The following is a 24176-nucleotide window of genomic DNA, read 5'->3' as shown; positions in this document are numbered from 1 at the left end:
TGGCATGCACAGAGAGATGCTTTTTATCTCAGTCTGGCCTCAGCAGGTGGATTGCAGCTCTGTAGGACCGAGATCAGGAGACCGGCTCTGCAAGTCAAGGTTTTTACCACCTCTTAAGGCTTTTCTTCCTGATGCCCTTTCCATATGTTTAGTGTCTTTATCCCCCTCAGCGACAAAATGTGGCCGTCAGCAGCATCATCATGAAATCACAAACACTGGTAGTTTAAGATGTTCAGACTATCCAAACCATAACAGAAGCATCACCTTTTTTTCCCCTAAATGCAACCCTGTTATTCTGTTTTTGAGTCTTGACAACGGTTTGCAATATACTGTATCTTATTCTGAAGGTTCTTGATTGTTGACAAGGAAACATGTTCAACTAGAGCAGGATCTTCACCTGCAGTGCTCTGTGTGTTCATACAAATGATTTTCTATAAGATATTTCTATGCATACCTGCTGTTTTATAGTAAATCCAAGTGCTAATTTTGACAAACCACTGCCCTTTGACCTTCTGTCTTTTTAGCCGTTTCATTATCACCACCTGTGCTTTAACGGCAACTGGCAATTTTCAGTTAACTGTGCCTGAATGAACATTGAAAAGACACAGAAAAATGTTGAATAGCCAAGTGTCCAATCACTTGTCTTGCACTTTGGCCACTATATGTTCAAAGCCTAAACAAAAAGATATCTGGTGAAAAAGCTGCTCGCCCAGGCATTATTAGGACTTGGAGAAAAAACCCAGCACTGCTGTTCAACCAGAAGAGTAGGAAAAGCTGATATACATGGTGTAGCGCTGCAAGGACTTCAGGGCTCAGTGAAGCTGAACCAGGGCAGATGCTTGACGACACAGAGGTTTAAATGCAGACCTCCCAGCAGAAAGAGGGTTTCCATGACTCCAAAGCCACCTTTCTGCACCACAACACCTGGTGCACACAGAGCTTCCGTCCCACCCAGCAAGTCAAGACTATTTGAACACAAAAGCCACACTGAGAAGCCTTCCTTCCCTTACTAGATTTCAAAATAAATCTTTAAAAGGCATATTTAATCTCTATAAACTGCACAAGCTAACGTGGCTTAGCCGGTTGTTTTACAGTCTCTCCTAGACCAGCATTCAGGGGGCTTCAAGTCGGAGAGGCAGGTCTGAACAGGTCACGGAGCAGAGGGAGATCAGAGAGGCAAAGGCGGCTCGAGTCATGCAAAGAAGAATGACAGGGATAAGATTCTACTGATTACACTGCCAGTCCAGGCAGCACGCGACACACCGTACTGCATGCAATACCTTCCAATCAGCCGGAGAGATGATACCAAACAGTGTAACCGTACCTGAAAGCAGATTATTTCTTTATTATGGGGTAGAAAGGATGACAGAAATGACTCTTAGTGACATTCCTAAAGCAGGAATCAGGATATTTACTTCAGCTATTGCTGGGTAAACATGAAAAGCACATCCGGCAAATGGCAAACAAAGTCATGCAAAGTCATTGCCACTTCTAAGTTGTTGCCCATGTTTGTAATTAGTCATGGTATTCATCATGTTCTGTTGGAACCTTGTGAATCATTTTGCTAGATGGTTTTGAATTTATATTTCCCAGATTGGTTCATTCCTCTTTGACCTCCAGAAAATCTGTCGCATCCACAACAGACCATAAAAAACTCAGCATTGTCTTTGATGTATCAGTGAATTAAAAACAAAAGAAGATGCCTGATTAATGACTTCTTAGAGGAAGTCTTTTTTGCGTAGACATTTTGAAGGCCTTTCAAAGATTCTGTGGGGGTTTGAAGGTTCCCATCAAAATGACTAAACAGACCTCACAGAATCTTTGAAATGTGTAGTTTTCAGTGTCTCCTGTACCTGAATGCAAATCTGCAGTATGGTTTCTGTGAGGTTTGAGGTTATGTTTCTGAAAACTTCTTTTTGATCTGAGGAACTGCTGTAACTTGGCACAGGCTGGGTATTGATTCAGTTATGGTTGTACTGGCTGTGGCCTATTTCTGTATAGCTTGATGGTTTCCTCTGGTCTTATTTAGCACATTTGAAGTGGCTGATCCAGGCACAGAGTGTGGCTTGGAGGTGGAGGTGTTGCTCTACTTGTGGTTGTCTTTGTTTACATTTGTTTATGATCTCAGCCTGATTAAATTCAGGGAGCTGATGCCTTCCTGTGTGTTTTATCCTGTGTACTTTGCAGCATCACGTGTACCTGTTTAAATGTGACACAATTCTTACAGTTTGTTTGAATACCAGACCCAGAGGATTTGGATTTCATTCAGTAAAAGTGGAGATCTGTGGCTAAATATGTCTTCAAACTGCACTCACATTTTTAAATTTTTTTTTTTACATTAATGCACAAATGAGCCAATGTGAAACGTGATACTCATAGTGATTAAACCACAGAAAATCCCCCCTCAGCTCTGGGGCGGACTTTAGTGTTTTTCAGCTCAATGTTTCGGTTTTACAACCCACAGTTTTATGACTTTGGTTCTCTCTCACTGCTCTAATCATTTCCAGCCAAAGCAAGAAGCTGCTTTAGAGGAAAAAAAAACTTAAAAGTACTACCTGCTTGGTACCAAACAGCAGGAAGACACAGTCAGAGACTAGCTGACTAACATAGTGGAGCATCTAGCAGCTTAAAAGCCAGATATTTTTTTCCAGAACAGGTAGAGACCAAAACAGACCTAAAAGAAACATGAATATGAATAAATTGACACTGTGGAAGAAAACTCGGCATCAAATAAGAATGTGTTAGCAGGAACTACTTTGATACAATCAAATATGAACTGAAGTAATAAAGTGTTTTGTCAGCATTATGCTAACAGTTTGTTGTGATGCCCCCTAGTGGCAAAAAATGTAAATTTATGTCAAAATTTGTAAAAAGTCAAAAATAAGTAGTATGCTATGAAAGACTCTTCAGACATTCATTCATTACCGTTGTGCTGATAGATTTTCTTTGACTGTGGGTTTTGTTGTTCCGTTTTGTGGAATTTGTTCATATACATACTGTTGATTATTCATTATCTGCTACATACAAACAAACAAAAACACTGTCACTGCAGTAACACAAATTTGGCAGGATGTGTAGGTAGTTCTTTTCAGCTGTCCAATACATTTTAGGCAAAAAATTCAAATATGTTTGGAACACACTGTCATTATTTTCGCATTAGTCCAATTAGAAGAAGGAACGATACAATTTTAAAATCATCTGATACAGTGGTTCACTCTGTGTGACCATGCTGGACAGAAAACTTACTGATTAACATGCATGCTTTGAAACATTCTGTAGTGTTCCAAACTAGGAAGATTCACCCACTGTGAAGAAGTACTAACCCCGCTTATGACAGTATGTTAACAGATTTAGCTGTTTCCTATGCAGCTGTGTGAATTTTGGCCTGATGATGATTCGAGGATTCTAAAGAAAAAATCTGGGGGGCACCAGACCATTAGATTTTGTCCTCTGGAGGCCTTTAACCCCCATAGAAAATTTCATGAGAATCTGTTCAAGAGACGTAGAAGAAAAATCGCAAAAATTTGACTATGTGACAACATAGCTTGACAGAAATATGAAGCCCTCCCTAATGATGCTTTTTGTTTGTGTGATCTGCAGATAGGCCCCCTTTCTACCCGATGAATCAGCTTTGTAAGTTCTGTGACCTGGAGCCTTCCACGTGCAGCGGCACAGGGGCCTGCTTGTCCAACTGCAGCATCACATCCATCTGTAATAGCGTCAGCGAGGTCTGTGTTGCTATCTGGTAGGTACCCGAGTGCAGAAACCTGCCTTCAACTCTGAGATGTGATTCACTAGAAATGTAGATAGGTATACAGTGTTTAGATATTACACCCCTACTCTGTTATTCTGTCTCTCAGGAGGAAGAATGAGACCGGCTTCTCCATCGAAACCCTCTGCCACGAGCCATCCAGGCCGCTGTACGGGGTTATGCTGGATGACTATAATAGCTCCACCTGTCAGATGAAAGAGAAGAACACAACAAATGGATCGGCTTACTTTTGCTCTTGTACTGAAGAGGAGTGTAACGAAGAACTGATATTCTCCCCCAGTGAGTATACAAAACCAGCATCTTCCAATTAGGTTAAAACTGCACTTAAATGTTCATAAATCCATAGAGAGTTATTCGTGCAGGTCCCCAGTTTAGCACCTCTCAGCTCATTAAATAGGTTTAACTGATCTTGAATTTCCCTGTCTTGGTTCATTCTCAACACTGGCATTAATGTTTTCCACAGAAGCAGAGTTAGCAGGTAACCAGTACATACAGCTGAGTATTTTAACTACTAGTGGTGGAGACCAAAACAGAGCTAAAACATGAGTGAAAACTGAATTCTTCATGCGCACACAAACTCAGCGTTCAAGGCATGTTCTTCAGTATGTGCTGAATGCATTAATGCATCATCACTTGCACAGTATATTCACCATCAAAATTAGGACGTGGCAACATGTAAGGGAAATGTTTACAGCTCATTCTGGTGTCAACAAGTTACCAAAGAAGTCCATTATTGCTTATAATAATGCTTTATAATGACCAGAGCCAGGAATGTGTCGGTCCAGCACCATATCTCTGCCAGCACACATCCATTCCTGTCAAAGATCTTAAAAAGATGCTCACAAATATACACTTTCATCACTTTAAGAACAGCTCAGCAGCTTCCTAATACAACCAGACACTTAATTTTTGTACTTAAAGTTACTCATAACAGAGCAGTTTGTGAATTTCTCCAGGGACAGCAGTGGATTAACAGTAATTTTGGCAGCTCTTCCAGGGCATTTTTGATAATATAAACCACCCCGATGATTGGCAGCTTTGACCTGTGATGAATGTATGCTTTTATTAATTTTATTTTTTTTAGACTGATCTGCTCTGAATGTGTGACTGCACAGAGAAAAAGACAAGTCATGCTCACCGCACCCACTTTCACTTAGCCAAATGCATCCAAGCGTGTGAAAAGCAGAGCAGATAACTGGACTAGATGTTACAGTGCTGTAAAATGAACAGGTCATCAGAACAACACATCTGCAGTGCTTCCTCATATTTCACTGTTAATGAGTAACCAAGCATGTGTGCGCTTATCCTCTCCATCTAATTTGTCTTACTGTAAATCATTTGTCTATTGCTGACACGTTATTCCATTTGCTGATTAATCACCGTTCCTGTTTGCTGTCAACCTCGCACCCCCTCCTCCTCCTCCTCCTCTTTCTCTGACCTTCTCTCCAAACCGCTGACTAGGAAACCAACCATGTCTTCACATGTTTACAAAGTTGTGGGCGTTTTTGGGGGGTCTAGTTATGTACGCTACTGTCTTGGGGAATAACGAGAAAAGGCACCGTCATCACCAACAGGAAATGGAACTGTGGTGTCTTCTTCGTGTAAACAGCATCGGGGGAATCCTCAGTGTGGTTGTAGAGACACAGCTGGGTGCTTCGTCTCCTCACAGCACTGAGAAGAAAAACTTGATGTCTGTGCGTGTGTGTGTATGTGTATGTGTTCTTGCGTAGACCAGCCACACTGGAGAGCTCAGACATATGGTTTCCTGTCTGTGTTTAGCTCAAATCAGAAACATCTCCAGCACATGGTGAACAGGCCCCATAGACACAGAACACCTCTGTGCTGAATGACGTGAGGTAAACTCTGTCTGCTGTAATGGGAATACTCACATATTCTCTTTCTATGTTACAGTTTGATTAAAGTAGATTAGAGTTCTCCCTTCTCCCGGCTCACTGGCTGAGCTGTATCTTTTCTGCACATTACACACATCCATGTGATAATGTTCTGTAGATAATGTGGAATGCTGAAGTTTGGCCAAGTGTTGAAACAGACAGTTGGATGAGCAGCTTTTAAGACTCCATCCTGCTGAAATATACAGTAAAGCTGCCATCTGAGTTTGCTAAAACTGTACAGCTTTTTTGTTTTTAGAATTTAACCCTTTTGCCGTTCAGCCAAATTACAAGAGCATTTCTGCCCTCTTTGTGTAGTCGTATTCAATCAGGCAGAGAGGAAAAGGTTTTGACCTCCTTCCAAGACAAAAAATTGCAAATTATCCCCTGATGGCACCATATCTCCCACTCTCTGTGCACTGTGCTTGCAGTTTTGCTTTCGAATTCTATATCAGAACACTCACAGGCTACAGCTTCATTATTACGCTGCCAAGAAACGTGTGACGATCGGTGTTGGTTTGTTTGTCTGTTAGCAACATTACTCAAAAACAGATTTGGATGAAGTTTTCAGTGAAGGTCAGAAATAAAAAAAGGACCAAGTGATTAGATTTTAACAGTGATGTGACTTATAGTCTGGATCCACGGATTTGTTAAAGATTTCTGTATCATAATAAATAACAGCACAGCATCACTTTAACCATGACAACAAGTGAACACTACAGCCATGGCCATAAGTTTGGACACAAGTACCATGACGCTTGTGAATCTTAGAAAATACCACAAAATTGTCATTTACAATACAGTACACAACTCCTGAGAACTATATTAAGTTTCATATTTAAAAAAAAAACATCAAAAGAGTTTGGTGTTATTTTGTTATTCTTACCAAATTCGGTTGTGAAAGTACTGCATTTTTTTGTTATCTTCTTCTAATATTATGTTTTGGGAACAAAGTTGTTCCAATTGTTGGAATTTATTGATAATATTGTATCCCTTGTTGATTTGTTGACCAATTAAACTGGTGCTGTCAAAAAATATTAGTTATGTTCTGTAATAGACATCAAAACAGACATAGTAAGTCATGCTGTGTCCAAACTTATGGCCATGGCTGTACATCAGCTGCCTGCTGATGATCACATGATTGTGATCCTACTGCAAATCCACTGCTGCAGACCATGGATTTTTTAAAGATTTCATCCATCAGAAATCACACAACGACTGAGCAGGGCTTTTCTTGTGTTTTACTTGCATCTGAAGGAAAATAAACATTTTTACAGATACATTTTTTCTTTTCTTTTGCAGAGCCCCATCTGCATCCAGCTCACACTTTATGATCACTTATTTCATATGAGAGCATGTCCATCTCTGAGTCCTGTTTGATGACTACATCCAAACTCTGAGTCTATAACTTTTTGGGTAGCTGCCCTTTTTACCTGTTTGGGACTGTATATTAGCACCTAAACTGTACAGAAACAACGCTGCAGCTGCTGTGAATAGCCTGCAGATTCTCCAATTCTGTAATTCGAGCTTTTAATCATTTTTATCCACCAAAGGTTTTTATGTTTTGTTGGAACTGAAGAGTTTCCATACAGATAATTGGAGAAGTACAATGGAAGGGATAAATGATAAATAATGATGTACTTCTTTCACACGTGACACATGGACATGTGAAAAATGTTGACAGACAGCATAAGAGCTTTACCTTTCTCACATTAATAATAAGACAAACAGAAATGCCATATTACTATGTTCTCTACTGTACTTTATTCTGTGGTTTGAAGTCTGACTGGCATTCTTTCAGTTATGCATTGTTGTTGTATCCTCTTCTTCTGCAATGATTCAATGACACTCACCTGGAGAATCAGTGCCACCACTTGTTTATCCCTACATAACAGTAGGAGATGGAGGTGAGAATTATTTCAGTTGTGATTTATGTTACATTTGGATGTACACTTATCTTCTGTGAGGAACTTGGAACTGACTTCTATAAAAAGTCTCTATAAAAAAATGCTGATGGATAATCTTAAAAAGCAGCTACACCACTTCTGGGAAGCAATGTGGCTTTCCAGTTTTACAAATGCGATTACTCATGCCCTGAGCACCACAAATTCAATTTTACTCACCTCCGGCATATTTCCTTGAAGGCAGAAATCTCACATTGATGCTCTTAAACTAATCCTATCTGCATGACAGCATGGCAGTCAGTTTTTCCCCCTTTCCTGCCCACATTTGGTAAACAAGCTTGTATTCAGACTGTGCTGTGTTCAGTAAATGAGTCTTCTTCTGTGCAGTCATTCACCACACTGGATAATAAAGACATACTATAGCAAGGAGGCCTGGGAACTGAAATCCTGAGCTCTTCATGCTATATTTGGCAGGTTCAGTGGTCCTATCAAGGAAGTGTACAGTAGTTTGTGTAAATCATAATCTATGTTTGTGTCTGTCAGCCTGATTCTCTCACTGAAACACACACACTGAGACCCCTGAGGCTAAGGGTTGTGGTTCCTTCCTCCCATTGAGGATGCATGCAGCAGGAAGTCCTTGTTTGTTTGTTTGTTGGACCACTGCCATGGCTTATTCCTCTGCAAATGCCTCGCATTGTTCTTCCCCAGCATTGCATTCTTGTGACGTGCTCGCCAGAGTGTTTGTGCATGTGGTTTATTGCCTGACAGTCACACTTGTGGACTCTTGTGTGTGAAAGTGTGTGTTTATGCATTCAAACATGTGTTCAAAATGTCGAAGTGAGGGGGTGAACATTGCGATCCCACAGCAGCAAACACAAACAAGGCTTGTTGGTTTTGATAGACAGCTCAGTGAGAAGCCTGTCAGAAGTTAATCAGATGGGGGGATGTGTGTTGTCACTGACTCAGCGTGGTCGGATGACAAAACAGATGAGAGCTGCTGTTGACCAAAGCTACTCAAAGTGGGATGCACAGCTGTGTCCCACTTAGAGATGTGGAGGGATTCATCCTGGTAATCATCCGCCATGCATGCCTAAGGCCTTATACCTGTGACAAAGTAAAGCTTTAAAGCTTTCGTATCATAATAATGGATCAAATAACTCTTCATACAGTGATAGGCATTGCTTGTCGTCATTAAAATTATCGTTCAGCCTTGCCGTTCCCCTCTTTAGCTTTATGATCCACAACTTTACTGATTTTGCTCACTGTTTGCTCTCATTAACCTTGTTTCCAGATGAAACACTAAACAGTCAGTACAAAGCTTTGCTGAACTCATTCTCATTTGGAAACTTTGTCTCAACTAACAGACAAAGTTAGCAAGTACCTGGTGAACATAGTGAAGAATTTAGCAGCTATCGAGCCAAATATTTCTCTATATAGAGCAGCTGGTGGCCGAAACAGAGCTATGAACAGAGTGAATATTAGATGTACACAGGTGTAAGTCAAGTGGCCAGAAACACAAGTCCTAATGTTGGTTCATTTCTGCTCTAATGTGTGAACTAGTGGCTAATATATCCAAGCAGAGTTTACAGCTTGTTGCATGTTGCTTTAACCTGACACCAAACTGTTTTTGTCAGTCACAGTGGTGACTGAGAACCATTTTTGAACAGCCCTAATAAATAACAGCATTCTTTAATGTGTCTTTCTTGGATATCTTAAAATATAAACCAATGTTCATTTTTTCCCACACCCCTCCTGCTAATTTTACTTCTCAGTTTGAGCAAACGTTCTAAATCTTTTGCTACATGCTCTAAACTTCTCACATAATTGGGTCAATTTCAAATGTAGCTATATGTGACCTAGACATTTAGATGACACAACATCTCTGAGTGATGGAAATTCCAAAATTTTATTAGAATTCAATTTTGGAGACTTTCCTCTCATAATTAACAGCACCATGTTTGTGCCGTTTTAGTGACCTTGACTGATCATGTAAGATAGCATCAGTTGCTTCAGAAAACGCCCAAAAGTGACATATTTCTGGAATTGGTAGATCATTATGACAGGGGCAAAGGAAGATGAATACAGGTGAAATCTGTATGGGGAGGAAGACAGGCTGGATGGATGGGTCAACAAATCTGTGGACTTGAACATATAAGAGCTCTGTTTGTTTCTTGTTGCGAACGTTTCTTTTAGAACCATGACTGGTCCCTTGACATAACCTAACCTTTACATTGTTACGCTGCCAAGGAACGTGGGGGAGTTATGTGACAATCGGCATAACTTTGTCTGTCTGTTGGTCTGTCTGCAACATTACGGATTCGGATGAAATAGGGAAGGTCCGAAATGACGCAAGGACCAAGTGATTAGATTTTGGCAGGGATGCAGCTTATAGTCTGGATCCACGGATTGTTAAAGATTCTATGTCTTCTAAGTTGTTCAGTCTATGTGAAAATAATAATATTGTGTGCGTTTTGATTTATTGTGTGGCTTACCAGCGTGTTGCAGTTTATTTGAGTTTTTTTTTGTATAGACATTTCAAATATTACTCTGGACAAAACCTAAGTGATGTTTCTTTAATTCTAACCACAGACTTTTGGTTAATCTTTTTTACTTCCTGTAGTCTTCTAGACATTGTGTCAATAGCATAAAATCTGGTCAGAGATGATCACACAGGCCTCTCAGACACAGCAGTTGTTCCTAATTAAGATCCTGTAAAAATGATTCATTGCAGACAAACACCCTTTTAGTCGGTATCAGCTACACGTGTGTTTTGGAGCTTGTCAACAGGTTTCAGTGGGAAGGAAGGCACAGATAATGAATGCTGAATGTCACAGGAACACAGTATTTGTTTTAGTGCTGTATTTACAGCTGTGCTCTTGTGAAGGTCAGTTTTATATGCTTGGATGCATGCTATGTGAGGAATGAGATGAGGGTAGAACTAATTCATTTCTGATATGGATTCCTCTGCTCGTACAGCCTGTGATTTTGCACGAACGCCGCCTTCTTCTTTCATTGGTTATTTTGGTATTGTTCCTGATGAATGCACTGGAGAAAATAGGGATTTTTGATGCCTGTGGGGTGTTTCTATTTTGATAAGGAAGCAGAATAACAAGAGATCAAAATAAGAAATGGAAAATAAAAATAATTTCAATGAGTTCTTGATGCAGTCTGCAAAGAGGAAGAGGAGATGAAGACATATAAAATTGGCTCTGTGCATTTTCCAAGATGTGCTTTTTTTATTCGTATTTTTATATTTCCCCCTTAACTGTGGAATCTTGGCTTGTCATCAGTGAGTACATCAGTCATTCAGTCACACAGCAGACTGCTTTATTGAGAAATGGTTCAAGCTGGCCAACTCTTCCATATGCATAAAAAGAAGGAAAAGGAGAAGACAGACTGGTGACCAGGACAGAGAACACTGAGGTGATGAAGTACTGAAGACAGAGAGACAGAAGCAGAGCAGTGGAGAGATGATGGAGGGAGAGCTGCAGAGATATGAGCCATGAAGCAGTCTGACTTGTAAAGTGGGTGCTGTTACCATAACAAGTAAACAGTGAGCGTGATATTCACTTTTAGTCGGTGTTACCAGCCTCCCTGTGGCTGGATTCCTCCACGCTCCACCATAACATGATACCAGCCTGGATAAAGACAGGTTATTTATATGCTTTTAGGAGGGTTCAGACTCTGCTGGGAAAGATGGTAAACAAATCGAAATCTTTTCTTCGTGATGTTCATACAGTCAAATAGAATTCATCCATTTAGCAGCAGTTGGGTTCTCCTATATTAGTCAGGTTTTGCTCAAGGTTTCTTTCCGTTAAAATGAAGTTTTTTCTTGCCACTCTCACCTTAGGGCTGCTCTGAGGGTTCAATCATATGGGTTCTGTAAAGCGTCTTGAGACAATCTGAATTGTAATTGGTGCTATATAAATAACATGAATTGAATCCATAATGCAAACATTCTAACAGAAATATGCAATAAAGCTACAAAAATCTACACAAGCATAAGACTGTAATGTTAAAGCTGGAATGATTCATGTTTTCCAGCAAAACAAGGTTTGAACACAAATGATCACTTGGTTTCTATGTTTAACATTGTCACACATTCAGAAGACGGTCATAGCTAGAAGTCCTGTAAATTGTTGAACATCATATCTGACTTTTCAAACCTGAAAATCTTCTTTTTCTCATTTTCTCCAAAATTCCCTTATTCCTTAGGCTGTCTTTGATACGTATGATAATATGACTGATATTAAAAATTATCATAATGAAGAACTTTTAGGACAGACTTTACAGCAATCTGATTTGGTCCAAAACCAGTTTAAACTATCTCACTGGCAGATTTAGTTTTTTTCCCCACATGTTTTAGTCAAATGAGATGTTTAGGGCTCAGTAATTCGCAGAAATGATTTAATGAAGTAAGATTCAATAGTTTTTTGCTTAACTGCCCTATCCTCAGGAATCCCATAATCCCCAGATCTATTCTACATCAATTCTGTCTATGTAATTAGATTAATTGGAATAGCCATCAGCTATGACAGTCCCTCCATCCTCCACTTTTAAATAGAATTTGAAATTAAATTTATTTTAAAGAGGCTGCAGTAGCTTGGTGCAAGGCACTGTCGTCTTGCAGCTAAAAGTCCCGCAGTCTGTGTCCTGGGCTGGGCCAGGGATCTTTCTGCATGCATACATATTCTTCATGCATGCATACATATGCATACATGTTCTTCCTGTGCACGTGTGAGTTTTCTCCAGGTACTCCTGGCTTCCTCTCACATTACAAAAAACATGCTGAGGTTAATTGATGATTCTAAATTGTCCGTAGGTGTGAATGTGAGTGTGAATGTTTGTCTCTAAGTCTAAGTCTGTCTCTGTGATAGACTATTACCTGTCCAGGTGTCCCCTGTCTTCACACTAGATCTATCCCAACCTTAAGTCAGCTGGGATAGACTCCAGCCCCCCATGACCCTAATAAAGATTCGGCGGTGTCTAGATAATGGATAGATGGATTTAATTTTAAGACAAGAAATGTATTGTTATTACGTGTGTGTCAATACATAGGAAACCTCACAAATAGCAAAAATAGCATTTGCTTGTAAATACAAGTATATATATATATATAAAAGTTGTCTACTCAGTGTGTTAAAATTGCCCAGGTGCCTTCCCTATACGTGGCAAAGCCTCATATAGTTTGTTATTCCATTTAACTGTTTATTTCACAATTGACTTTATGGGAACTCTACTACAAGATCAGTCTACTGTAGCATCATCTTATCAGGAGACCTACATCAGCTGCTGTTCTAGACATCATCATATCTCATTGACTTATGACCTCACGACTCCATTAAATCTCTCATCTCTTAGCTATTGTGGTTCTCATATAAGTGTTATGGCAGGTTAACACCACAATATTGCAACACACATTACTGTATAACTGTGGTCAGTTGTGTTTTGAAAGCTGAAAGAAGAATAAATTACCTATTCTATTAGAAAATGCACAAATTTTATTCTGATAAATGCACAACTTGTATTTTCCATGATGTGCCCAAGTAATTACTAAAATCCCTCAGCCCGGTCTCACGGGGATTCGTGAGACCGGGATTCATGACGCAGCGGCGGCCGCAAACGCCGATGGACAGCTTAGATCGTCATAAATCCGCCGGTATAAACCACTTTCAGATGTGATTACCACAGCGGGTTTCGCTCGTGGTGAGCGGCACGAAAAACATGACGACATCGTGTTGGTGCGCACGAAACCGAAACAAAAACTGACGTGACAGTTTCACGAATCCCCGTGAGACCGTGTTGAATCCCTGGCTTCTAATAAAAATGTTTGATCAAGTCAGATTGAATAAAGCCTTCAGCGTATTCTTTGCTGCCACAGCAGACAAACTGGCACAACACACACCTCCTCTGTGTTTTTAACGGCTGCCATCTACACACCCATCACCTGTTTCAAACATGAAATCATGTCTGGCTCTGTCATTTTCCTAGGAAAATAGTTCCTCTTTAATGTCAGACTCGTAACTTCACAAAGAGTTGAATCCAGTTCATTAACATCTAGTTAGATCATTAAGAGTGTGAGTCAGAGATGGCACGGTTTAAAGTCCCTGAATCCACATCCTGACACACACACACACACACACACACACACACACACACACACACACACACACTGATGACGTGAGTAATCACAGGCCGGAGGCAAGGATCCCTCCATTAGTCTGAATGATGTGTAAAACCTCTTTGAGCAAAGCATGAGAGCGCTCTGGCATTCTGATTGGAAAGGCAACATGAGTCCTATTACCAGTTTGTCTTGGCACCACCTGATTGGCCGTGTTTCTCTCTCAAATACACACACTTACTGTCTCTAATCATGGCAACAAGACAGCAAGGAAATACACTTAAAAAACCCCAAACCTCCAAGCAATCTTAAAACCCTTGAAGCATACACACATGTACAGACACATAGAATTTGAGTAGAACTGTCTGACTGTCTGGCAGTCTTATTTTGTGCTTTACTACTGGACTTTTGAAGTTGTTTCAAATCTAAAAGGCTGCGTGTGTGTTGATGTTCAGTATTTTTGATTCATTGCGTCTGTGGTTTTGCCTGAGGCAATCTCAGAAAGATTTACTGTTTTGTGCTTGTGCACACAAGTGCAGCCACATAACCACGAAATTAAGACACTGGTTTATCCACTGTAGTGTTGAGAGAAAGTTTAAAATGTGTGAATGAGACAGTGAGGTGTCAATCAGATAGTTAATGAGGCTGCAGTTATTTTGGCACAGCAGGTGGAAACAGTTTATACTTCACACCACACATTATTACAAAGATTGGAGAATGCAGTGACATGATAAAGATAGTCCTTAAAGTTTATTTTATGTAGTAGTTCATACTGTGCTGCCTAAAGGTGCCATTACAGTTAAATGGAATAATAAACTATATGTGGCTTTGTCACATATTGTGAAGACATATCAGATAATTCAAACTGGCTACACCTGGGCTAGCTAAAACGAAAACACTAGAATTTTAACTTTAAGACACTGAATAGACAACTTGAATATACAGTGTGTGTGTGTGTGTGTGTGTGTGTGTGTGTGTGTGTGTGTGTGTGTGTGTGTACTTGTTTATCTATACCGGTGGGGACCCGGTTGGGACTTCAACCTGACTATGTGCTATACAGGTGGGGACTCGCGTCACGGTGGGGACCAAAAATGAGGTCCCCACAGCGGGAAACAGTGTTTTCTTGGCCATGTTGTTGTTACTGAAAAAAGTAAAAGTGCAAAAAAGTTTCTTCAGGGTTAGGCATTGTTTTGGTCTGGGTTAAGGTTAGGGTTAGGGGTTAGATATGAATGGGAGTCAATTGTATGTCCCCACAATGATTGAAAAACACAGTGTGTGTGTGTGTGTGTGTGTGTGTGTGTGTGTGTGTGTGTGTGTGTGTGTGTGTGTGTGTGTGAGAGAGAGAGAGAGAGAGAGAGAGAGAGAGATTTCCTTGTTAGCACATATTAGCACGAATTAGTTAATTAGTGGTTCACAGATTTGTTACTTACACATCTTCATTGTATTGATTGGAAGGACTTTGCTATGCTTTTCTTTACATTTTGCAATTTTGTGTGACTTAAGTACTGTCTTTTCTCAAAAGATAAGAAACTTAAGACTTCTAAGTACCATTAATTAGCCTGTATTAGCATTAGCTTGAATGCTAAAATGCTTTTGCTAACATTACTTTACAGGTCTTTTAACACTGATGTACTTATATATATATTGAGCGATGTTTGAAGCTAGGTAGTATGCTAAAAAAGGGCAGTGTGTAGCACCCAGTGTTGTTTACATCATTAGTGCAATCCTAAATAAAGCAGATCTATGTTAAATACAAAAGCCTTTTCTATTTCCATCTGAGAACAGGCTCTGGTTTATTTTTACATTGCAACAACTTTACTATGTATTGATCTATTCAGGTACATTTTTTATCTGATCAAACTTTAGGCCTCTCTAGTGCTCAGGAATACACCGATCAGGCATAACATTGTGACCACCTGCCTCATATTGTGTTGGTGCCCCTTAAAACAAGGCCAAAAATGCTCTGAACCATTGGGCCCGGATCAGAGGACCTCTCAGGGTGTCATATGGGGTCTGGACCAGGACGTGGCAGTGGATCCTTTGGGTTCTCTGGGTTGCGCAGTGGGGCCTCTGGAAATCAAACTTGTTCCATTGTTTCCTGCTTGATTAGAATGGGGTCTAGGAAGTTTGAAGGTCAAATCAACATCTAGGGTGACATTCCCCAAGATGTTCCTGATGGATTGATGTTTTTGTGGTGTGGTGGGGTGTTTTTTCCTGCTGGGGTAGGCCAGTGGCATTTAGGATTGTCATTGGTATGAAGAAGTATGCCTATTCTGGGACAATGTTTATTTAGGTGTCTAAATCTCATCAACATCGATGCCAAAATCCACGTTTTTCCAGCAGAACACCTCATGTACCAAAATGATCAATGTCATTCACTTTACCTGTCAGCGGTCATAATGTTGTGGCTGATCGGTGTACATGCAAGCACAAAGTCCTGCTAAAAAAGAGATGCAGGGTGGTGCAACGTATTCAATGGTCAGTCCTTGGTCTGAGCACCTCTAGCCTGCCGATGTGGCAACTCTGCTCAGGAGGTTAATGTTCCCCTGAGACACGGAGTGAGACACTCTTTGAAAAGGTTTCCAGCCAGAGCAGACCAGACCGGGCCGGGCCAAGCCAAAGCAGACAGGGCCTCGACTGTTCTCTTCCCCCTGCTGCAGCCCTGAAGGTTGGCTGCCATTCTGCCCGGCCTGGCAGCCACAGTCAGGATGGAGTTAATGCTATAGTAACCTAGCTGTGAAGATTGCTCATTTTGTGTCCAGTGCAGACTTACTGACTGAGCATAGAGTCAGTTCCCTACTGAGGTCACAGACCTAATGATACAGAGCCAAATGTATTTTATGCTCATTGTTACAATGGAAAGTTATAGCACTCTGTGGAGTGAGGAACAGCACGGTGTTTTCATAGCACACACTTAAAGAATGACTTCCCTGTGGTGGTTGCGCTTGTTTTGGACTCTTACTGTATGAGCAGTGGGAGGAAACTGCACTGTACTGCTGCTGGATGCTGCTCCCAAAACACACAAATTAGGCTGTGCGTCCTCCAAAGACCTGCCTCACCACTAATTTTAGTTCATTTTTAGTTACTCTTCTGAAATGTTAGGCTTTTGCTTTTTTCTGAGAGATGAATCTCTACTAATGTGACTGCTACACTCGTTCTTGAAGAGAGCTTTGTGGTTGGAAAAACACCTACCTGTGTCCACCTTAGCTTCAAATAGATATAGAAAAATGCACAGATCTGTAGGCAATTAGCAAAAAATGCCATGACAGTAAACAATTGTGGCTCATTTTTAGTAACCTTCACCACAGTCAGCACAACCTACATTATAAACCTCTTAGCAGTTTACTTTTATGATTCAGATCAAAGTCAGTCTTAATGTCACCAACAACCCACAAGCAGTTTAGCTCTTGGATGAGAACATTTTCATATCCTGGTTGTAGCTAAGTACAATACTGGCAAGAAAACCACACTGAGTTTATCCCTCTTTGTGCCGATCCACTTCATTCTAAACCTTGTAATGTCATTGTATGTCTTCTTGGTACTTGACATCCCTCATACTCTTAAGCTTTTTATGTATTTCCTCTTGTCTCTTTCCTAGTTATGGATCCACCTCAGGATGATCCTTTGACACCTGTAATTCTAGTGAGCCTGCTTCCCCTGCTGGTGATGGGGATCGTGGTTGTAGGAATGTTCTACTGGTACCGAGCCTATCGACAACGCCAGCTCAACCAAGAATGGGAGGGTAGCATTAAGAAGCGCAAGCCAATAGCCGGTGGGCTGGACTGCAGCGACGCCTGTGCCATTATGATGGATGACGATAGATCAGACAGCAGCTCGACTGTTGCCAACAACCTAAACCACAACACTGAGCCGCTGCCTATAGAGCTGGATCTGCTGGTATGCATGAATTGTAACCTTTTAGAGTCGTGTTGTGCTGCTCATAACTGAATTTCTAACAGAAATCTTTCATTTTTAATATTGTACCAGGTGGGAAAGGGTCGCTTTGCTCAGGTATACAAGGCTAAACTGAAGCAGACCACTTCAGATCAGTTTGAAACAGTGGCGGTGAAGATCTTCCCCTATGAGGAATACGCTTCCTGGAAGAACGAGAAGGACATTTTCTCCAATACAGACCTCCGCCATGAGAACATTCTCCAATTCCTGACAGCTGAGGAAAGGAAGGTGGAGAAACAGTACTGGCTCATCACTGCCTTCCATCCCAGAGGAAACCTACAGGTTAGACCACTAGTGTCCGGCTACCCAATATGAGGATATTGTAAACTGCAGCAAGCAAAAACCTCTTGGTATGCTTACAATCTCTCTGTCTCTCTGCCCCTCAGGAGTACCTGACATGTCATGTGATCAGCTGGGAGGAGCTTCACGTGTTGAGCAGCTCTCTGGCCCGAGGTGTCGCCCATCTCCACAGTGACCGCCTCCCCTGTGGACGCCCTAAGGTGAAACTTTGTGAATGTGTTCATCTGACAGTTGACAAACAATATATCAAATCTAAAAATCCATACAACCTGTACTAATCATACCCTAGGAAATGGAACAGTGTAGCATAGAGTGCTGTCCAAAAGTCTGAAACCACATCAAAAGTCCATGATAGTTTCATGCCAGATTAAAAAATAAGGTTTGAGGATTTGGAAACGTTTAAAACCTCAAAAAAGTTCTGTCATATGGAATAAGATCAGACTTTAGATGTAAATCTCTTTTTGTAGAAATAATGACATATTTAATGACGAAACATAATTAATTACCAAAAACTGCCTGATTGTAAATAGTCCGCTGTTCATGTGACATGTGATAATTGAATGTTTATTAATTTTTTCCGCATTTTCTTTCCGCTTTCTGACAGTTTCGTTTTAATTGTTTAAATCTGGAGGCTTTGGATTAACAGTAATCTTTTCCATTTTGGTGTCACTATTGTATCAAGAGTTGACCTTAGTTTATGGTTAGAATCATCTACCATAAAAACACAGGGGGATTTCTGCAGGAGTGTTGCCTAAAAGATCAATAAAATTTGCAGCTGTTTCTGTTGTAATGGAATTCCTAACAGCTCATTCTAGAGTATTCTGTTGTATAAAATCATTTACTGTACAGCTGAAGAGATATTCACGGACAGGCTCTTTATGAGTTCTAAAATTCAGCCTCAGATATGAGTGGGTTTACAAACATGTTACAGTTGAGCAAATTTAAAAATTGAAAATCATACCTGTATTTACCTCTTATACTGCAACTGACCGCTCTAATCAGAGCATATATAATTTGTTTGTGCATTTCACCATCTACCATTATAATGCTTGCTTTTAAGGAGCTTTTTAAACACCAAATTATTCATTTTGACACGTCTGTTTTCCATAAAGGTGCCCATAGTCCACCGCGACCTGAAGAGCTCCAACATTCTGGTGAAGAACGACCTGACTTGCTGCGTGTGTGACTTTGGTCTTGGACTGTGTCTGGACAGCAGCCTGTCAGTGGACGATTTGGCCAACAGTGGACAGGTAAGATGGCATTATGTTGTCAGAATTCATTGTTTTATACAGTGATGTAGTGCAAAAATACAATATAGTAAAAATAATGCATTTGAAATTCTGCTTAAGTAAAAATAGAAATAATATCAGCAACATTGGCATCAAAATGTCACTCTGCAGACAAATGAGATATTTTCGAAATTTATTCAATGGTTTGTCGTGTGTGTGTCTTTAAAAATCTTAATCTGAAAGCTTAAAAATAAACCTCAAGTACAGTAGTTGTTAAAATGTACTTAGTCAGTTTCCACTGCTGAATATGACGCAGTTGAGTTGCTCTGCAGTCCTGGCTAACAGTAGTTGTTAAATATATTGTTACAAGCTGTAGGTTTTGAAGGGGAAGCTTATTATCTGCTGTAACTGTCTCTGCTATCAGAGCTCTGTGTAACAACAGCTTTGGTTTGGTTTTCACTGAGGTATTAGCTGGCTGTGTTTGTTTTGCTTCCCTCTGTCCAAGTCCGTCTCTTGAGAGCGTGTTTTGATAGGATACGCCTTTGTTTGCTGACAGAAGAAATCTGACAAGAGACAGACAGGCAATCAAGGGATAGAGGAGAGGTAAAGGCTTTGCTGTGACACGCAGCCTCCTCAAGGCATCTCAACTGATTCCTGGTCACTTTTCTAGTCTGTCTGCAGGCCAGTGTCCTTGTTTACACAATGATTTATGATTCCTTGCCAGAAAACTTTGCAGTGACAGTTGGGAGGGTGTTGACTGACTTATTAACTTGTAACCGTCTCTGTCTACACTTATGCAAACACAAAATCCAGGCTGATTCAGAAATACGTACATCCTTCTGCTTGTATTCACCTGCTGCTGTTGAATCCATCCATTCAAAATAAGATGCTCTTGATCCTGTGCAGTATGTGTCGTCATTGCATTCATTCACGTGTCCAAACTGTGAGACTTGGCCATCACTATGTGTTCCATTCACAATTGGAAGCTGGAAATTCCCAGCTGGTACATTGTAATTATAACCTAGTGTGTGTGTGTGTATGAGTGTGTGGTCATGCGGTCCAGCATTTATAAAAAGTGTTCCATGTGCAACAGCAGATGTTATGTCAGCAATAATTTTGCATTACCAGCAAGCTTGTTTGACTCTGTGTGTTAAATCACAAAGGAATTTTAATTGACTGAGTTATGTAGTGCTATAAAATCAGATCAGAGATTTTAAAACAGTGATAAAATGAAGCTGTGTAGATGTGAAGTTGTTTTATTTTTCTGCCTACTATTCTAATTCTAACATGAAGGGTGATTTTGCTAGTTTCACAGGTTGAAAAGTGCAGATAAACGGCAACATGTTCAGTTATTATGATAATACTGATTCATGCTTAAAAATGCTAAAATGTACGATGCAAAAGTCCCTTCCTTTCATACAGCAACAGGAGATTTTGTTAACAAGAAAGCACACATAGCCAGTTTATTTGTTTGACTTTATGTGTGTGACCACAAGGCCACAGAGGCATTTAGATCAATTTAAAATTTTGCATTGTTACAAGTATGGGTAAAGTAATCACGTGCAACACTCACATTGTTTATTTCTGACATAAGAGATCATTCAGTCACAGTTCTGTGGGTGGGAAGCTGCTGATTGAATGCTGCACAAGTCTAAATTATGCAAAAATATAAAGCTGCTCCACATACATCATCTGACAACAGTGGCTCATGATTTCAATTGGACTACAATAGTTTGAGATCTTCTTCAAGCCCACATTCAATTAATGATTTATAAAGTAAGGTAAACAATTCAGATTCAGAAATTTGTACTTGTCCCCGGGAGGCAATTAAAAAAGGACATAGAGCAGGAAGTGCAACAGTAACATAAGAAACTGAGTAGAAAACAAATAAATTAAAAATAAGTAACATGATTAAAACAAACAGGGATAAATAAATATATATACAAATGTAGTGCAAGTAAAATAATAAGAATAAAAAATAGAATGAAAAAAGAAAAACACAACTTAGTGACATACTAGTGCAAATATGGATGAACAATGTACACAGGTGAAATATGGCAATGAGGTAGATACATTAGATTAATTACAGAGTGCAAAATGGGGGAGTACACAATAGGTCCACGCTAAAAGTCTGTGTGGGTCATAAGTAATAACAATCAATTAAATCCATATACTGTTTATTTCTAATAATTGGAAATATGTGTTTGAAGCTCCGCAGATACTTTAGTAAGAGCCATAGGAAAACAGAATGCTGATCAACACATTACAAACCAGGGTCTATTTTCTTCTGTGACCAACATATAAATGTACCCTCACTAAGTGTTTCAACTGCTACACCTTTTCAACTGCCTGATAAAGCAAATATCAAATCGGCCAGTCACATGTCAGAATTTAATTCAATTCAATTCAGTTTTATTTATATAGCACCAATTACAGGTCAGATTGTCTCAATATGCTTTACAGAACCCATATGCCTGAACCTCCAGACCAAGGCCCAAGGCGACAGTGGCAAGACAAACACCCTTTTAACAGGGAAGAAACCTCATGTAGACATGGCCAAGAGGCTCTGTCGAAGTTTAAACCATGCATCAGATGGGGCCAGATGGATTGGTTTGAGTACTTCAGAAACAGCCAATCTGGATTTTTCCTGCATAGCCATCTCTAAGGTTTACCAAAGACAGTCTGGAAAAGAAAAAAATATCCAGTTCTCTGGATAAAAATGTCTTGTTGATGTGTTGATGGCGAAGAAGAATGGCCATCTCTTCACATGGGTTCTCTGTCAGCTCGAACAGGAGACCAAGGATATAGTTGGAACAATGGAAGACTGGAAGAATGCTGTCGTGACTTGAAATTTAGAACTTGTGAACAGTTTTCCTTGAATTGTGATGAGCTAATCTTTGAAGCTTCTGGCTTTGATTTAGAACTTGCGCTAGGAGTTTCTGATGTTGATCTAAGATGTGACTTAAAACTTGTCACTTGGAACTTATTGACCTCAAGTTAGACTTTGGACCACCTGGTCTTTACTTGGGACAAGACTTAGAACCTACTGATCTTAATTTGGGACTTTCCTTGAACATATTGGTCTTTATTTGAGACTGAACCTGCTTGAACTTAGAAGACTTGCTACTTAGTACTAGCTGATCTTGATGTAGGTCTTGCAAAACACTTTTCCTCAACTCTGGTTGTGCAAAATCCTGCATTTGGAGTTCACACAAACACTGCTACCTAGCAGCAACATGGACTTTTTTTTATAGTGTAAACAGTGCAATAGCTGATGTGTGTAATATGATTACACCAGTCTAACAGTTGAATAAATAGAAAAGGAAACATGTCATCAGAGCCTTACTGTATCTTCTTGTGTCTTTGCCGGGTATCATCCACTTATGAATGAAGCCAGGAAGTGAGTCAGGTTTGTTGTCAGTGAGCCCAGTGGTTGGTTGGTGCAACAACTTCATAAATCACAACCCATACAATAGAAGCAAGTTTAGTGAGATAGATACGGTTTTTATTGTGCGGTTGATATGCCAGAGTGAAATAATTTATTAGTTACCAGATTTAAAAGGTGCATTGGCATGCTTTTTGTACAGTGTGTGTTCTTGTGTGTTCACTCTTTGTGCTGCCTCTCCTCTACAGGTGGGTACTGCACGTTACATGGCCCCAGAGGTGCTGGAGGCCCGACTGAATCTGGAGAACATCGAGTCCTTTAAACAGACTGACATTTACTCCATGGCCCTGGTGCTGTGGGAGATGACGTCGAGATGTGAAGCCATTGGAGGTCAGTGCACACAAACACACACATATTCATCAGTTGCCTATTTCAAGCTGCAGGATGTATGATGTCATGTCACACATGAACACACCCTCTCACTCTGAACAAAACAAACCTACTGAGGTGAAGTGTCAGCCACTGAGATGACTCTACAGTGACAACACATGTCATGAGTTTGGGATTATCATAACAAGTTCAGCAGGAGAACCAACAGACCGGCAATGATGTCATCGTGTAGAATGGATGCTTTTGTCCCATAATATCTCACATGTTCTCACATGCTGCTTGTGACATCTGTAAGGTAGTGTAGCCTGTGTCCAGCTGCAAGAAACATCCGAAGGTATCTAAAGGTAAAATATTTTTCTTCCAAAGTCCCTAAAGATCATACATATTTTTTAATGTTGCAAATCATTCTGATGGTGAACTTAAGCTGTGGTGTGAAGAACTTTATCACTTTGTCACCTGTACACCTGAATAATTACTGTACACACCGGGAACACTTGTTGGACTGCTGAATTCAGAATGTTGCACATCCCATAAATCAGATGTGAGAAAAGTATTTCAGAAAGGACTGGATGTTGTCGCTGGTCTAGCTATTATATTTTGATTCACAAAGTCAAGAATTAGTTCAATTTGATTATTAAAGATCTTGTGACAATCATTTGGAGTGGAAGCCCAATCTACGATCTGAACCACAATGCCTCCTACAGAATGAATTGGTCTTGTGATGACGTGGTTAGTTATGATTGTGTTTGCCTGGATTCAAATCTTGTCACTTCAACTAAAGATGAAGTGTCATCTCACAAATCTCTGCATCCTGTTTTTGTTCTCTTTAGTCTGAGAGTGCATGTCCTCCTCTCCTCCTCCCAATGCACCCTAAGAGCAGTGTATCACAACTACACAACTAAAGCTGCTTTTTCTTAGTTATTCACAGGGGAAGTTTGGACAGTACTAGTATTTGGTTATTTTTAAACTGTAATTTACAAGTATTTTATTTTGAAAGTTCTGTGGTAACTAACCAGCTATCCTCAACCTGTCCCATTCAAACTGGATTCAGATCAGATTTACATTTCGTAAGTTATGACCAACAATAATAACAGTTTGGACTGCAAAGATGTGATGAACCTAAATCAGCCTGTGTTTTACGTTACCTTCAGAATCTGTTTGACAAGAAGGATGCACTGAAATAAATTGTTTATAACAAATATTACACACACATAAGTATAAGCATTTGCTCA

At 40.1% G+C, this 24176-nt stretch overlaps 1 protein-coding gene across 1 annotated transcript in view; it reads left to right on the top strand.

Moving 5' to 3' along the window:
• The window catches only part of tgfbr2b (transforming growth factor beta receptor 2b), a 40561-nt gene that overhangs the window by 5683 nt on the left and 10702 nt on the right, over positions 1-24176 (top strand). Inside the window, exons 2-8 of the mRNA XM_022216943.2 lie at positions 3601-3745; positions 3861-4051; positions 17285-17583; positions 17674-17922; positions 18027-18140; positions 19053-19190; positions 22803-22944. Coding sequence (XP_022072635.1) covers positions 3601-3745; positions 3861-4051; positions 17285-17583; positions 17674-17922; positions 18027-18140; positions 19053-19190; positions 22803-22944 — 1278 coding nt within the window. The remainder of the gene's footprint in view (positions 1-3600; positions 3746-3860; positions 4052-17284; positions 17584-17673; positions 17923-18026; positions 18141-19052; positions 19191-22802; positions 22945-24176) is intronic.

This window comes from Acanthochromis polyacanthus, chromosome 12, assembly GCF_021347895.1.
Source record: "Acanthochromis polyacanthus isolate Apoly-LR-REF ecotype Palm Island chromosome 12, KAUST_Apoly_ChrSc, whole genome shotgun sequence".
Lineage (NCBI taxonomy): Eukaryota > Metazoa > Chordata > Actinopteri > Pomacentridae > Acanthochromis > Acanthochromis polyacanthus.
This window is presented reverse-complemented; position numbering and strand designations above follow the sequence as displayed.